General features: G+C 40.4%; 1 protein-coding gene across 2 annotated transcripts; it reads left to right on the plus strand.

Annotated features, from left to right (window-relative positions):
- The first annotated feature begins 11 nt into the window (after window positions 1-11).
- On the plus strand, window positions 12-17,134 carry upf1 (UPF1 RNA helicase and ATPase). Of its 2 annotated transcripts, none has more exons than XM_027150765.2 (24): window positions 12-390; window positions 922-1,058; window positions 4,360-4,449; window positions 5,685-5,852; window positions 6,762-6,942; window positions 7,203-7,364; window positions 7,542-7,629; window positions 7,885-7,983; window positions 8,217-8,325; window positions 8,574-8,733; window positions 8,934-9,052; window positions 9,710-9,874; window positions 10,218-10,332; window positions 10,578-10,721; window positions 10,841-11,054; window positions 11,139-11,256; window positions 11,438-11,594; window positions 11,860-12,002; window positions 12,178-12,352; window positions 12,598-12,679; window positions 13,024-13,185; window positions 13,365-13,588; window positions 14,002-14,124; window positions 14,406-17,134. In XM_027150765.2, exons 1-23 carry the CDS (start codon window positions 220-222, stop codon window positions 14,119-14,121), a joined length of 3,303 nt encoding a protein of 1,100 aa, XP_027006566.1. In that variant the 5' UTR covers window positions 12-219; the 3' UTR covers window positions 14,122-14,124; window positions 14,406-17,134. The 2 variants fall into 2 exon arrangements, with proteins under 2 accessions (XP_027006566.1, XP_047662587.1); XM_047806631.1 differs by having other exon boundaries at window positions 7,542-7,626.
- Window positions 17,135-17,584: the final 450 nt, after the last annotated feature.

The following is a 17,584-nucleotide window of genomic DNA, read 5'->3' on the forward strand; positions in this document are numbered from 1 at the left end:
TCCGTTCTCGCGCTGCTTGCGTTCACGTCATCGATTCGAGTGGGAGTTGAAGCTTCCTCTTGAAGCCGTACGCGTTCATTCGTGATAAAACAATATCGTGAGCGTGTTCGTGGTTGTTTATTTTTAAAAACAAAAACAAAACATATTCGTTGTGATAGTGTTTGTGGGTGTTTTTCTTTTAAATTGCGAAAGCAGTCTTTGCTAGTTAGGGGATAAACAATGAGCGTAGAGGCGTACGGGCCGAGCTCGCAGACGCTCACCTTCCTGGACACGGAGGAAGCGGAGCTGCTTGGAGCCGACACACAGGGCTCGGAGTACGAGTTCACCGACTTCACCCTGCCGAGCCAGACTCAAACACAAGGCCAAACCCAGAGTCAGCTCGACAACCAGGTGCGCTGCTGTATTTATTCTCTCACTTCACTCAAGCGAGTGAGTTTATTCGGCAAAATCTCCAGTCGAAGCGCGAAACGGAATTAGCGGGCTTGTTGCTTTCTGCGTATACGAAAATCGTGCTAGCTAGCATTACAGTTAGCTTAGCTTTGAAGCTAGGTTGCTAAGCATCGTCGCCTAATTAACCGGAGCTTAAACAGCTAACTGTCAATAACCCAAAATCCACTAATTAGTTATTTTTATTTACATTTCATATGCTACTGGTTCATCTGTCAGCCAGGTGAGCTAGTTTGTCAGAGAGGTAGCTAGCTAGTTTGCTAACCTAGCTAGCTAGCTTACCAAAACTTAGCCTGACCACACATAGCTGGCAAGCTATGCTAACCTATGCTATGCTAAGCTATGCTAGGCTAGGCCATACATCAGAGGGACGCAAATTAGCCGTGGCAACATGCTATTGTTTCACTTTCACCGTCCCTTCCTGAAGTTGCTTTCGCGCTTTTATGATCTGCGTTTCGGTGTGTTTTTGCAAAGGTGAACGGGCCTGAGGGAGTTCTACAGAACGGCGATGATGCGGTGGTGAAAACCAGTCAACTTCTGGGAGAACTAAATTTCGAAGAGGATGAAGAGGACACTTATTACACCAAGGATCTCCCTGTGCACGCCTGCAGGTAGCCTCACATTCTCATGATTTCACTATGCGGTTATTTAAATAAATAAATAATGTACTTGTATACAGGAAGCTTTTTTTTTTTAGAACACTCTATCTTTAACGAATGTAACAGTTCCCTAGAAAGTTCTTTGCAATGGGGGTTGGGTTGCATTTCCATTGACAGCTGAATCAGAATCAGGTTTCAGAATTCAGGTTTATTGTCAGGTTCTGTAAGTTCTACATGTACAGGAATTTGTCCTGGTGTGTTGGTGCATAGTAATAATAGAGAAGAAGCATGAATATAGGAAACAAAGGTTATATTCAAAATAATAATAATGTGTATAAAGATTTACAAAAAAAAAAACAAGCAATTGGATGTAAACAAGAATAGATACATGAATTGTGCATTGATGCAGGATGTGCACCAGTGTGAGAAAGAAAGGTGCATTATAACAGTCAGATTTGTGAACATTAAGGTAATGTACTGTATCTGAGCAGTGGTGGGGTAGATTATTAATGTCCAGATCATGTTGGGTCCTGGATGTTGTTGATAAGGCCAGTTGTGGATGGAAAGTAACTGTGTTTGTGGCATAAAATTGTAGACTTTATAGACTGCAGGCTTCTGCCAGAGGGGAGTGACTCAAAGAGATTGTGTCTAGGATGAGAGGGTCAGCCACAATCTTATCTGCCCGCTTTAGGGTCCAGGAAGTGTACAGATCCTGAAGAGGTTGTAGATTGCAGCCGATCACCTTCTCAGCAGAGCGAATACTTTTGTTTTTGCCAATGGTAGCAGAGTACCTAATAGTGATTGAGGAGGTGAGTATAGAATCAACATTGAAGGTGTAGAAGTGCACCATCGTTGCTTTTGGTAGGATGAACTTCAGCTGCCAGGTAGCTAGCCAGGAAGTACATCCACTGATGTGCTTTTTTAACTAGGGAGTTTGTTTAACTCCCTCTAGAGGTCCTGGGTGATGGTGGTTTCCAGGTAGTGGAAGGAGTCCACGGGTGGAAGGGGCTGGGTTCTTCCTAAAATCTACCAGCATCTTCAATCTTTTCTGTGTATTTCGCTCCAGGTTCTTCCTGCTGCACCATGCAACCAGGTGGTTGATCTCCCTCCTGTAAGCAGGCCCATCTCTTCAGAGATGAGGCCAATGAGTGTGGTGTCATTTGAAAACTTCAAAAGTTTAACGGTCTGGTGATTGGAGTTGCAGCTGTTGGTTTATAGGGGGAAATGCAGAGCAGAAAGAACACAGCCTTGGGGTGAGACATTATTAATTGTCTGGGAGTCAAGGACATATTTTCCCAATTTCACATGCTGCCTCCTGTCAGTCATGAAGTCTGGGATCCACCTGAAGGTGGAGTCAACAAGCTCAGCAGGGAGAGATTTATTGTGGTATATGTCTGTGAGGAGGCCTCAACTACTGCTTTGGTGGGGTTGGTTAGGCTGATGTGCTGGAGAAGGTGTCGAAAGCTGGTGTCGCATGGAGTAATGATGACAGGACTGTCTCGTTGTCTTTCAAACCTGCAATAGAACTCATTGAAACTGTCGGCTAGATGCAAGTAGTTAATAGAGCGGGGGGCTTGGGGTTTACAGTTAGTAATATAATAGTAATATGTCTGAGCCCTTTCCAGACAGAAGAGTCCAGAAGAGTCGTTGGCTGAGAACTGCTGTTGTATTTTCACAGGGTACAGCTGTTTAGCTTCTTTCACTGTCTTTCTATACTTGTACTTAAGCTCTTTAGACCTAGTTCTGTCCCCACTCTTTAATGCAGCTTTCTTCTCCCAGCTTAGCTGTCTGAGTCTGGCTGTGAACCAGGGGTGGTTGTTGTTGTTGTAACCCTTGTTGTTGTTTCAACCCTGGTGCATGATGGTACACAGCTATCCTTGCAGAAACTCATGATGTTACAGTCTCTCTGTGCTCATCCAGACTGTTGGTGGTAGTCCTGAATATACCCCAGTCAGTACAATAAAAGTATGCCTGAAGATCCTCCCTAGTCCATTGATTTGATGTCCTCGCAACAGGTTTGGAGAATAATTTGTGCCTGTATGCAGGAATCAAATGGACCATGACGTGGTCAGTGTCTGCAGCTTGTGGGACATCGTGATATGCAATGTTTACTGTAGTGTAACAGTGATCCAGAATGTTTTCTTCTCTAGTCAGGCATTTAATAGATTGTCTGTATTTGGGGAGTTCCTTTGTTAGTCACCCAGGGCAATAACAAATGAGGGAATGTGCGCTCCACACACAGTATCTGATCAGCGAGCACCCACTGTGCCTCCTGCACGTTGGCTTGTAGTGGAATGTAAACACAGACTAGTGTAAATGAAGCAAACTCATGTGGGGAGTAGAATGGCTTGCAGTTTATGGAAAAATTACTCAAGATCAGAAGAACAGTTGCTGAATCACTGTCACACATAAGCACCAGCCATTATTTGTGTAAAAACAAATTCCTTTCACCTTTCTTGCCGGAAAGTTATGCATGCCGGTCTGCTCTGAAGAGTTGGAATCCTGCTAGCTGCAGCAGAGTCAAGAATTAGTGTCACACAGCCATGTTTCCATGAAGCGAAAGATGAAGAAAAGGCTTTACATTTCCCCACTATTAGCTGAAGTTCATCCAATTTGTACTAGAGTGAATGCACGTTTGCGAGAAATATTCCCGGTAGCGGTGTGGGATGTCTGCGTTGGCAGAGACACACGAGCATGCTGGCATGCTTCCCTCTCCTCCGGTGTTTCACTGTGTGCACATAGCCTAGAGCACCTTTGACTAGAATGTCTAATAAATGTACGGATGTGCCAATAAAAGTGGGAAATAAATCCATAGGGACTGTTTCCCTTACATTCATGAGCTCTTCTCTGGTTTTAAAAGACCCAACAAAACAAAATGCACCAACACACAGAGGCAGTCATTTGTAGCACCATCTTGGGTGACACACTCCCAAGATGGCTGTCTTTGTTGTCAAAGATTGTTTTTGCTGTCTTCTGACACTACATACAAACAGCTCTGATTTTTTTCACATGCATTATTGGCCTCATTCAAATGAGCCTTAAAATTCAAAGCATTCCATATCTGGTCCTTTGAAAGATTTGTCATATCCACAATGGGGTTTTTTTTGCTCTGTGTCAGAATTAGGATGGAGTCAGTTCATACTTCAGTGTCTATGTATAATGGAAGACCATTAAAATTACAGTTGGAAAGAGCATAATGACCTTTTTTGTTTTTTTGTTAAGTTGTTCAAAAATTGTGCAATTTTATTGTCAAGTGTAAATGCAACCTTGGTTACTGAGTCATTTGTGAAAATAATTGTTTTTCCTACCATAGTTACTGTGGCATTCATGATCCTGCCTGTGTGGTGTATTGCAACACCAGCAAGAAGTGGTTCTGCAATGGACGTGGCAACACCTCTGGCAGGTAGGCTTAAAATGTTTTTCCTCCTTTACAGTCACTAGGTCATATTCACAATTTAAACATAATTTACTCATGGAAAAGTAAACCATGTCAACCAGAATATTTTAAACATTTGTAATAATGTCTCTACAGTGCTTGCAGAGGAGGTCAGGTGTCCTGCCATATCCAAACACCTGTCAAGTTTGAGCTTTTATATGTAGTGTTGGTGGTAAAGCCACCTGGCAGAATGTGGTCTGTCTGTATATTTTAGTCGACCAAACATTAACCAAAATACCCGATCAGAGACATTTTGTGTTAGAAAAAAATGGCCATAATTCAGTATCTCCAGATTTCTTAAAAAACAATCTGTAGCCAATAGCATGTGTTATACATTACATTACAGAGACTAACTAGACATTAACTGTTGGACTGTCCTGCGTATAATGACCACAGAAGGGTATTTTATGAGGCTAATTCATTTAAAGAGCTATTTTACAAGGTTTCATCAGAAAAGGTTTTAGAGTTTCTGTCATATATTAATGTAAAAAATTTAATTTAAGTTGTCTATATTTGTCAATATTTATTCCTGTGATTTTAGGTTATTTTAGTTCTTATTAACTGTTCTTGCCATGAAGATAGCCTCATGGCATGGCAGTAAACTACAGTAACTAACTAACTAGACATTAAGTCAGGATCAGTAATGATATTAATGTTGATATTAGTTAATGATATTAATTAATATGTTGGCTTCAAGTTCAAAACTAATGTGTTTCATCTGTTTAGAGTCTGGCACTTGTGAAAAGTTTGTAGGCAAGTAATCCTTAGTAGTTTAGCATCAAATGCTAACTCTTAGCCACTTTTTCCAAAAGTATTGTAAAAGTCAATGCTACTAGTTTTCACTAGAGTAGCTGCACGAAATGAACATACAGTATCATGTATTGGCTGTGGCTTGGCAATAGGTCAAATATCGGCAATGGACAAAGAGTATTACAAATCTGGGGCATTTGTGTAAAGTGTAAATTAACTATCATGCAGCAAGTGTGAAATGTGGACGTAAACATATTTGTATTTATTTTGTGGTTAAGCCGAAGTGTTGTAGAAAACTAGTGTAAACGTCTGTAAAGCTACAGTCCATGCATTTTGGAGGCTTTAAACAAATGGTGGATGTATATAACCAAAACTTTTCAAATAAGTGTGCATACTTGTATTGTATTAGGCACCTTTTTATATTATCTTCTCCCTCTGTTTTTCTTTCACAGCCATATTGTCAACCATTTGGTGCGGGCCAAATGCAAGGAGGTGACCCTGCATAAGGACGGTCCTTTGGGGGAGACCGTATTGGAGTGTTACAACTGCGGCTGTCGCAACGTTTTCCTTCTGGGTTTCATTCCAGCAAAGGCTGATTCTGTTGTGGTGCTGCTGTGCAGGTAAAAAACATTTGCATCTCTTATTTTCTTAGATTTGGCAGAGAGAAAAAGTTGACATGCCACATTAGAGTAAACCTTACAAAAGGTTGTGTTTTTTCAATTCTTTAAACTGATTGAAACTGAAAGTTAATTTGATTGTGAGCCAGTTCTGTCATCAGTAATAAAATAGGTATGTGTACTTAAGCTTGGGTTACATACCAGAAATGTTTAGTAACCCGATGGTTTATTTTATATTATTGTCACCTGGGGAAACTTGGAATTACTTCTGAAACGTTTCTACAAACTGGAGTAAAGAGCCATTGTGTTATTCAACAAAGGCAGCAGTTGAAATGGCACCTGTGGCATTGCTTTGGGTACATTTTAAATGTCATTGTGACGTATTCTCCATCTGTTCACAAACAGAGAACATACTGCTCAGGTATGCAACATAAGTTACAGACCACTTCTTACCCATTTATCTGAAAAGATGAGACCTTAAGAACCACCAGATAGACTGTGGTGTCTCAGAGCATGCTCTCCACATGCAGCTTCTGACTATTACCAGGTGACCACACTCATGGCAAAGATGTTGAAGTCTTTGTCACAATTCTTGTTCTAAGGATTAGCGAGTGTAATCAACTTAGAGAAGCACATAGCAACGTTCACTGTTGAACCAACATTAATGAGAGGTGAAGAAGAGAGGTGTGTCAAAACAGTTTCTGTCATGGGAAAAACTGAAATCTGAGCTGATGGTGGTGTTTGTTGTAGAATCAGGTTTTCAGTATCCTGTTTTCAGCCAAGCTTGAATTATATTTATCAGTTATATAGTTGAAATGTTTAGATCATTTATGTTTCGAAGTTTGGGGTGGTTGTCTGTTGACCAAATTGAGTTCTGAGTGTATTCACATGGGTGTGTGTTTGTGTGTTTAGGCAGCCATGTGCCAGTCAGAGCAGTCTGAAGGACATTAATTGGGACAGCTCCCAGTGGCAGCCTTTGATCCAGGACCGGTGTTTTCTGTCCTGGTTGGTGAAGATCCCATCTGAGCAGGAGCAGCTCAGGGCACGTCAGATCACTGCTCAGCAGATCAACAAACTGGAGGAGCTCTGGAAGGTAATGGAACATGCAGGAAAAACATTTTATTAAATATTTTGATAAAAGTGGATGAGGAAGCTATTGTGTTCTAATGAGATGTTTTGGTGATTTGTGTCAGCTTGGTCGATTTCCCTGAACTTTTTTTTTTATACACATTGCATGTCTTTTGCAATAACGTTTTAAGAATGCATATAAAGCTTGACTTTTATGACTGTTTCTCCAATGCCTGACTAAGTGGCCCTGATCTCACATCCTTATTTTATATTTCTGGTTTGCAGGAGAATCCAACTGCAACACTTGAGGATTTGGAGAAGCCGGGTGTGGATGAAGAGCCTCAACATGTGCTGCTGCGCTATGAAGATGCATACCAGTATCAGAACATCTTTGGCCCACTGGTCAAACTGGAGGCAGATTATGACAAGAAGCTTAAAGAGTCCCAGGTGCCATGACAAAACTCTTTACTTTGCATTTAACTATATAAAAAAGTATTCAGTGGTCTGTTTTTAGTTTTTGCAAGATGTTTTAGTATGTTTATGAAAGCAGAATTGTCTCATCGGTAAATTTCTTGTTTAATTCCTTTTTCTTTTTTTCCCCTTCCATATTTTACTATTTTTCAGACCCAAGACAATATAACTGTCAGGTGGGACTTGGGACTGAATAAAAAGAGGATTGCTTATTTCACACTTCCCAAGACGGATTCAGGTGGTAATATTTACTTTCATCATCTTCTGTGTCTACCAGTGGGTCATATTCATCCCATCCCCAAATCCGTGCCCCATGCATCCCTCATCGATGTATGCACGGACGCATGCAACTCTGTGTGTGTCTGTCTGTGATTTTGTGTGTGTGTGTTTTTTTTTTTATTTTTGTAAACGTTTATGCATCGCAGTCTGGTGGGTATATAATAAACCAAACTGAAATTAAGCAGTTTAAAACTAACCATCATGTGTTCTGTTGCAGACATGCGTCTTATGCAAGGAGATGAGATATGCCTGCGCTATAAGGGAGACTTGGCTCCTCTTTGGAAAGGGATTGGACATGTCATCAAGGTCCCTGACAGTATCCTTATTGATTACTTTGCATGACAACACTGTCGATTTTATTGTAATCGTATATGGTTTATTAGGCTAGTAGGATATTTATTCACCCATAAAAGTTTTTCTTGGTGGCATTGAAATGCCAGCAGCTTAAATAAATAATTAGCAACCCATAAAATTGCTTGAATGTCATGCAGATTTGCTTTCAAATGGGTTGTAAGTGATGAGAAACTCTCCTTAATGAGTAACTCTCAGACTACGGAGATGAGATTGCCATTGAGCTGAGAAGCAGCGCTGGAGCTCCTGTCGAGGTGCCCCACAACTTCCAAGTGGACTTTGTCTGGAAGTCCACTTCCTTTGACCGGTTAGTGGGATGTTATGTAACTATGATTATTAAGCAAGATGACTTTTACTCTAGTTTTTGTTGTCTGAAGTCAAAAATGACCTGAGCAATTATTAGCTTCTGACCACATCTAAGCATGTGCAAGCAGGGGAAATATTAACTAATATTGTGTTTTACCTCATGCTAACCTCAAGCAAAACTGCTGAGTCTGTTGTAATTGTGGTACGGAAGAAAAAAATCCTATGACTGGTTTCATGTTGTCTTTAAAGCATGCAGAGTGCCCTGAAAACATTCGCTGTAGACGAGACCTCAGTGTCCGGTTACATCTATCACAAGTTGCTTGGTCATGAGGTAGAGGATGTGATCATTAAGTGCCAGTTACCCAAGCGCTTCACTGCCCAGGGCCTGCCTGACCTCAACCACTCTCAGGTGAGATGCAGTCCAACCACAAGTCCAGTTTCTCTGTATTAGGTTGTGCACTATAATAAATTGGTACTTAATTTTATGTTTAGAAAGCAGTGTTTACTCAGCCAGCAAGATGAAACATGCTAACACAAACAGTGTACATGGTTATAACCAGTGTGTGTTGGGTCCCAATTATTGAAGCAGTACTATTTGTGCTTGTTCAGGTGTATGCTGTGAAAACAGTGCTTCAGCGTCCTCTCAGTCTGATCCAGGGGCCTCCCGGTACTGGCAAAACTGTTACCTCAGCAACTATTGTTTACCACCTGGCTAGACAGGGCAACGGGTAAGACATGACTTTTGCACAGCTACACTCCTCATACATTTTACATGTGAATGTGATTGTTACCCACTTGTTTTTAGACACCTGCTCACCCATCCATACTTACCACACTGATCACATGGTAAAAGTGAACATAGTGAAACCCCCAGAGTGTCCCATTTATACTGGATCCTCATTGCAGACATGAAGTTAAAGTTAGCAATTAATTTCACAGATTTTATTTAACAGCTAATATCTGATATGGGTTCCCTTTTTTTCTATTCTTTTTTTTTTTACTGCTATTGTGCTTAGCAATCACTATGAAAGCATTAAAAATTTGTTGCTTGAATATGTGAAGCACAAGATTGCTTAAGATTGTGTCCTGGTTTCATCCAAATAATTTATTGCCTACAGTAGTATACAAGATTTTGTTAAACGTACATCTGTCTTTTTTTTTTTTTTGCTATTATGCTGTGCCATAAGCATTGTCATGGCGCAGGAGCATTTGTGGGATTGGCACAGCAGGAGGACATTTGGCATTTCAATATAATTTTTATATTCATAGATTCTTGCATTCCTTTGCGAATGAAGGTGTATAAATGTTTTAAGTAATTCTAGTACATTTTAAGTCATTTCTTATGTCTGCTCGAACATACCGTACTTTGTCTCGTTGGATCCCAGGCCGGTGCTAGTATGTGCTCCCAGCAACATTGCAGTGGACCAGCTGACTGAGAAAATTCATCAAACAGGACTGAAGGTGGTGCGTCTCTGTGCCAAAAGCAGAGAGGCCATCGATTCGCCCGTGTCGTTTCTGGCTTTGCACAACCAGATTCGCAACATGGACAGGTTGAAAGAACCTCATATTGTGTCACACACATTCAAACGTACATACACATTATATAGTTAGATATATAGATAGTGTTTGTATGTACTTAATGAAGACACAGTTACTTTGTGTTTAATCACGACTTTAAACCTGCAATTTTAGTATAAATAGTACCAAAAAAATCAGTTTTAATTATATGATCAGTTTCTGATATACAAATGACACAACAACTGCTAACTGATTGTTATTTGGGGACATGCTACAAATAAATTTATTTAGTTATTTGTCATTTAAGTAGGTTCTGACAAATAAACGTTGACAAATTTGTGAGCTTACAGTATTGTTTTTTATGTGCGTAAACAGCATGCCAGAACTGCAAAAACTGCAACAGTTGAAGGATGAAACAGGAGAGCTGTCTTCCTCAGATGAGAAGCGCTACAGGGCCCTGAAACGCACAGCAGAAAGGGAGCTACTCATGGTTTGTTTCTTTCCTATTGCATACAAGCCATTTGGAGAAAAGATGGTGGTTTGAAATGAGAAATTGATTCTGTGAACATAGGAGTCTGTGTAAGCTAATGTTCTGAAAAATCTGTCTTGCACAAGAACAAAATATTAGGAGACCATTATTGTTTTTTACACTGGTGATCAGTATTCTCAGGCCATGTTCTGTAGGTAAAGATATTCCATATCTGCAACTCTGTTGTCTCTCGCTCTCTCTCACAGAATGCAGATGTCATCTGTTGTACTTGTGTGGGTGCGGGTGATCCTCGTCTCGCTAAAATGCAATTCCGCTCCATCCTGATAGATGAGAGTACCCAGGCTACTGAGCCAGAGTGCATGGTGCCTGTAGTTCTAGGAGCCAAGCAGGTATAGTTCAAAAGCTTGGCTTTGTCTTATTTTAGCATGCCTTGTGCATAAGAGAATGCAAATTTTTTTACTGTCTTCCTCTGGTAAGCTTTTTTCTGCTTTCTCCCTTGTCTTGTCAGCTGATCCTGGTGGGTGATCACTGCCAGCTAGGCCCAGTGGTCATGTGTAAAAAGGCTGCTAAGGCAGGTCTGTCCCAGTCTCTCTTCGAAAGACTGGTGGTGCTGGGCATCAGACCCATTCGCCTACAGGTGCAGTACCGAATGCACCCTGCACTCAGTGCTTTCCCCTCCAATATCTTCTATGAAGGCTCTCTCCAGAACGGAGTCACTGCTGGTATGTGAAATGTGTGTTATTTTGAGATTTAGGGCTTTTGGGCTTTTATGAATGAACTTGAGTGTATTCATTTCTCCACTATAGCTGACCGCATCAAGAAGGGCTTTGATTTCCAGTGGCCTCAGCCAGATAAGCCCATGTTCTTCTATGTGACACAGGGTCAGGAGGAGATTGCCAGCTCTGGCACGTCCTACCTCAACAGGTACTCTGCTTGTCATAAATATTGCCTTGGCAGTTGAAATTGTAATTTTGGTTTACTGTCTGTTTTTATAAAGTATATTGAATAACTGAGAAATCCCAGTTTGACTGTGTCAAAAGTTTTTCTAAGCGCTAGCTGTAGACCTCTCCAGAGAGCTGTGAATGAGAGACAATTGTGTGTGCAGGACTGAGGCAGCTAATGTGGAAAAGATCACCACTCGCCTTTTGAAGGCTGGAGCTAAACCCGACCAGATTGGCATCATCACGCCATATGAGGGGCAGCGCTCCTACCTGGTGCAGTACATGCAGTTCAGCGGTTCCCTTCATACCAAGCTTTATCAGGTACAAACATAGCTGTACACACACATACTGAGACTGTTGTCATTTACAGTTTAGTACACAAGTTCCTTATATCAATTATGAAGTGGTAATGGATGCATCATTAGGTGCCTACATAAATGTTTTAATGTAGCTGAGCTACCAGGCTGTTTAATAAACAGTCTAAGTTATTTCTAAAAATTGTAATGTTAACACTCACCAATAAATCAGTGCATGCTGTTGTTCAGCTACAATTTTAAACAAGTGTGTGTTTTTTCTTCCCCTGAAGGAGGTTGAGATAGCCAGCGTAGATGCTTTCCAGGGCCGTGAGAAGGACTTCATCATTCTTTCCTGCGTCAGGGCCAATGAGCACCAAGGCATAGGCTTTCTTAATGATCCACGCAGGCTGAACGTGGCCCTCACCAGAGCCAGGTAATATGCAATGTTTATCCACAGTGCTACACATTGTAATGTTGCTACTGTAATTAATTTAGTTTAATTTTGTCTTCAACATTCTCAGTATTGAGGAACTTGTTGAATTGCACAGATGCAAAATTTTGTTATTAATTAAATAGCTTTTTTTTTTTTTTTTTTTTTTGTACATCAGGTATGGCGTGATCATTGTGGGGAATCCTAAAGCTCTGTCTAAGCAGCCCCTCTGGAACCACTTGCTAAATTACTACAAGGAGCAGAAGGTTCTGGTTGAGGGGCCTCTCAACAACCTGAGAGAGAGCCTTATGCAGTTCAGCAAACCTCGCAAGCTCGTTAACACCATCAACCCTGTGAGTTTTTTATTTTCATTTGGTACACATGCACTGCTGTATAATAACCTTATAGCTGAAGGGCTTCACAGACTGTCTCATTGATGTTTGGTACATAAAGGACTTTCAGCAGAAGTCCAAATAGTGTGTTATCGTATTCAGTGCATTTACACAGAGATTGCAAAACCTTTTGAGAAACTGCCATTCAGAATTTGTGTGGCTCTTTCAGATGAAGTAAGTTCATTTGTGTGTTCTTTGTGTCTTAGGGAGCTCGTTTTATGAGCACTGCCATGTACGATGCCAGGGAGGCCATGATTCCTGGTTCAGTGTATGACCGCAGCAACACTGGTGAGGAATACAAAAATGACTCCTTATAGGACTTTTATTCTTGAATAAAAGTCTCTTTTCCTTTATTCACTTTGCTAGAGAGCAAATGCTGTAGAATCCGTATTTTTTTTGGGCACATCTTACTTGTACTGTTTCCCTATTGCTCTGAGCATTTTCTGATCTTGTATTACACACCTAGATCAATTCTTCAGTTAATCCAGTGCATTTCGGTGCTGAGGATGACTGCACCATTATTGGGATTGGATTCTTTGATTAAACAAACTTGTTCATTGTCTGCTAGATTTGACAAAGATTAAACTAAAATTCCCATATTGTATTGTATATTTTTGTTTTTGTAATTCCAGGTCGTCCATCGAACATGTATTTTCAAACTCATGACCAGATTGGGATGATTGGCGCAGGACCCAACCCAATGGCCTCCATGAATATTCCCATACCCTTCAACCTTGTTATGCCCCCCATGCCCCCTCCAGGTTACCTGGGCCAGCTTAATGGTCCAGCTACTGGTATGATGGCTATATACTTTTGCACCACCCCTCTCTGCTTTTTAAGAACTATTGTACAATATGGCTGTCTATATGAGGTCCTAATTAAATATTGTGGAGGATGTTTGTGTAAGGATAACCTCTTTTTTCCTGATTATTATTTAACATCTTTTAAATTAGGGATTTTTACTCTTACTCAGGTCGTGGTGCTCCAAAGGGCAAAACAGGTGGGCGTGGAGGGCGCCAGAGGAATCGTGGCATGGGTAACCATGGCAGTGGGCAGACCAACATGGCAAACAGCCAGGCCAGTCAGGATTTGGTGTCTCAGCCCTTCTCCCAGGGCCCCTTGACCCAAGGCTACATTACCATGAGCCAGCCCTCACAGATGAGCCAGCCAGGTCTTTCCCAGCCTGAACTTTCCCAGGTATACTGCACTGACTTATTGTTTCTGTTGGTGGTGTTGTATATGTTTGAGGAAAATGGACAGTTGCTTTATAAATGAAAATGTTCTTTGTGAAATGTGGACATGTATAATATACAGTCATTGTAAGGTGTTGTACTGCCACCAGAAAGGCCAGAACTGTTGCAGTTCTAATCTAGGTGCCTGTAAATTGAAAACCATTCTTCCAAATGCATATTCATTGTGTATGTCATCAGTTCAAAATGTCCCTTAGATACCTCTCCAACCAGGAGTGAGCCTTTGGGTGGCTCAGTGGATAAGCTTATTCTTGTATAGAAAACCCTATAGAAATGTCTTATTGCAGGATAAATTGGATCAGCCTGAAGAACAATATATTGAGTTGACTGTAATCATCTTGTCATCTTCCTGCCAAATAGGACAGTTACCTGGGTGATGAGTTCAAGTCGCAGATGGACGTGGCTCTGTCCCAGGATTCTACGTACCAGGGGGAACGGGCATACCAGCATGGAGGAGTGACTGGACTCTCTCAGTACTAGAGTGTAAGAACACCTGCACACAATACCATAGCACCAGTGTATCCTGGGTAGCGCTGCAAGATACACAACACATTATTTGAACGAAAGTGCAAACTAAAACAAAATGAACGTCATTATTGTTGAATTATTTATTTATTTTATATTGTGTAGTCTTGCTCAATAGCCAAAATATGTGGTATTGTCTGCTACAACACTGTTTTGCACTATTCTTTACATTTATTGCAATGCCAGACTGTCTAGTGATACATAAAATGTTGATGGAGCTCTTTTCCTTGCGTCCTTAGGTTGTTGGAACGGGAGCTAGGCCTACGCTGAGCTTAGTTCATCAGCATTTTAAATCTGGGTAAATATAAAAAAAGAACAAACATGGATGCCCGTTTTCCACTGTTACAACTGAAGCACCATGGTGTGAACAACAGGAGAGAATCAAACAATCACGTGTGAAAAAAGAGGGAGAAAAGCAGGATAAGAAACGAGGGAACGAAAGAGAGTGGAGGGACAAAACCATCCCACCACTCGCTAAGGATGAGAAGGAGGAGAGAGGAGCAGATGCAGCATAGGAGGAGACGATGTAGGAGGGGAAACCAAACCGAGATCTTCGATCTGTAACTCCGCATAGTCGAGGTGCCTCCTGGGGAGCAGGGCAGTCCCTTACCTGCCTCCTCTCTCTCGCCAGGCTGCAGCCGGCAGCCGCAGACCTCGCTCTGCCACCCGAGACGGAGAGAAGACGAAGTTCTCTTAAAACTACCTGCAAAAAACGCCACGCTTGCTCTGTCGTCTCCACAAGCTGAAAGATGAGGTGACATCATTAAAAAATGATCAAATAAAGATTTTTTTAAAAACGCTTTCACGCAGCTGATTTTAGGGAAAATTTTCCCTTCAAAGTTGGAATCTGACTTTCAGATATTACCACCAAACATCTTTGAGAGGTTTGGGGATACATCTACGGCAGAGGGTTGTGGTTTTACTCTTTTTTTTTTTTTTTTTTTTTTTTTATTCCTCCCCCTCTGGTGGTGGTCCCATCTTTAAAAATGGTGCTAAGAGTTTCTGAAGAAAGATTCAACTTTGAGGAAAGTTTTCTGGCCGAAGGGTGTGAAGTAGTGGTTCAGAAATGGAACGACCGTGAGAGATGTCGCCTGCTCTGGGTGTCTGACATGGGGGAAAAGAAGGAGAGAGTCTTAACAAATGACTTTAAAAATTCTTTTAATGGCTAAATTGAAGGATTCAGAGGTTTAAAGTATCTTTTTTTTTTTTTTCCCCCACTTGCCATTTTAAATGATTTGTGTTTAACCCGGATAAACGATTGCAGCAGAACCTAAATTTGGAGATTGGTTATTAGTGGCTTGTTGGTGGCTCTGTAATGGAAGTGTGTTCACAGGTCCATGAGAAAATGAGCTAGAAATTGGGGGTTTCTTATATCGTGTTCTGGCAGGACTGCACGCGATTGAACCCGGGTAGATGATTATATTAGTTTGAGAAGAGTTTAGAGAATTCTCTCAGCCCTGTAGGAAGATTAAAGCACTGCTCTTACATTCAGCAGTGCTTCTGGCAAGTAGCATATAGATTGTGGTCAGTTCCTCTGGATTCAGTTCTGACATTTAAATCTTTATGCTTATAGTACAGGCAGTGCTGCAAAGCTGTGATTTATCTTTTTAATTATCTAAATCGCTCCACCTATTTAATAAAATTCAGAATAATTCCCCACACATCAGATTTTGTGTTCATTATTCCTATTCATGAGTTTGAGCCATGAGATAAATACAGTCCAAAATCTCAAAAGTTAGTCGTTTGTTAAAAGGTGAAGGGCAGACAGGTGGGATTCTCTCTGTGTCCGTTTTCCACAAGCAGGCTGAAAGAGGCTGCTGTACTCGTCTCTTGCTTACGTGGATGCCAGTGTGCGCATAGATGGTAGTGTTCTGCTAAGGAGGTTGTGTATGTGCCTCCATATTAATTGTCTCTCGTTTTGTGATTAATAGTTTTTTTCCCTTGTTGGTTGTTGAAGTTGCTTTTCCCCTACATACTGTATTTATTATTTTAACAGTTAATTGTGTATTTCCTTTCTGTAGTCTAGATATGAATGTGAGGTGTACGTTATTCACTTCATGATCTAAGACTTTTCATACAGTTTTCTTTTTTCCACCCTTTCTTTCTTTTTCATATGCTGTGCTCATATAATACTTTGATGCCACAACATGTGATGCCTTGTCATCTTCATTAACCCTGGAATGTTCATGCCTTGCAGTTATTCCTTGCCTAGTGTCCCAACAGCTTGGCATTACTACCTTATTAGTCTTTGCTCTAAAAGAAAAAACCTTTCCCCGTTGGAGTTACAGTTGTTCATTTAAAGTGTTTTGCTGTCTAATGGGTTTATAACAAATTGCAAAAAGGTTTTGTCATTTAGCATTCACTGCTTGTGTGCATAGTGCTTTCATGTTTAGTTATTCTCACTGGTAGTATTAAAGCTAAATGTAGACTATACATCCAAAATTAAACAGGGAATTAAATATCTAAAGCATAGCTTCTTTTCTCATTTTATATAAAAAAAAAGATACCAGCTCCTTTCCCCAGACTGAATGATTTCCTTTTCTTTGGTGTACTTTGTAAGCAGATACTGCCCATATGGAGAATACAGTACATTTTTTTTCCTTTTTTTTATGTGAGACAACAACTTGATTGACAAAGGTGAACACCCAATATACAGAGATTGTTCGGGTGGATAGATAGATGCTGTTGATTTAATTGAATGCTGTAATTTTCGTAATCTGATATGACCATGTCAAACTCGCACAATTAAGCAGCTGTGAGATGAGAGCCTGTTCAGATTGCAATCAGACGAAAATGACCAAGGGGACTAACTACCAAAATGGATTATATACCCTGACCTGCCTGAGATTAGGATAAATTAAAATTGAATCAACACCTATAAATGCGATTAAATTTTTCTTTGATGGAAATATTCCCCCACACTATGTATTTCTTGCAATGTTGTTACAATAAATCTTGCTTTATTTCACTCAAGAAGACTGGCTGTTTTGAATGTATAGTTTCTTTGAGTTATTGAAATAATATAAAATTCTTCTATATGAAAAGAACAGAATTCTATTCAATTAAACTAATTATTTTTGGATTAACGGTGTAGTTTATTTTGTCATGTATATTACATTTGTCGTGCCTAAGAAACATACGGTTGTATTTCTTCCCGTGTGGTTTCAGCATTTTTCATTCACACTGATTTGATTTAGAAGCATGAGAAACAAACTTGCGCTAGCTTCTACAATCGCCTGTGGTGTGCAGAAGATTGTACATCCTTCAGAAACTCCTTCAGACTTTTAATGAGTTACACACTTACGGATATTCATTTTTAAGTCTGCCAAGATATTAATTCATGTAATAATTAAACTTAACATAAAATCGTTATATCTGAATGTTATGTCTCTTGCTGTATTTTTTTTCCTGTTTATAG

This window comes from Tachysurus fulvidraco, chromosome 22 (assembly GCF_022655615.1).
Source record: "Tachysurus fulvidraco isolate hzauxx_2018 chromosome 22, HZAU_PFXX_2.0, whole genome shotgun sequence".
NCBI classification, from domain to species: Eukaryota; Metazoa; Chordata; class Actinopteri; order Siluriformes; family Bagridae; genus Tachysurus; species Tachysurus fulvidraco.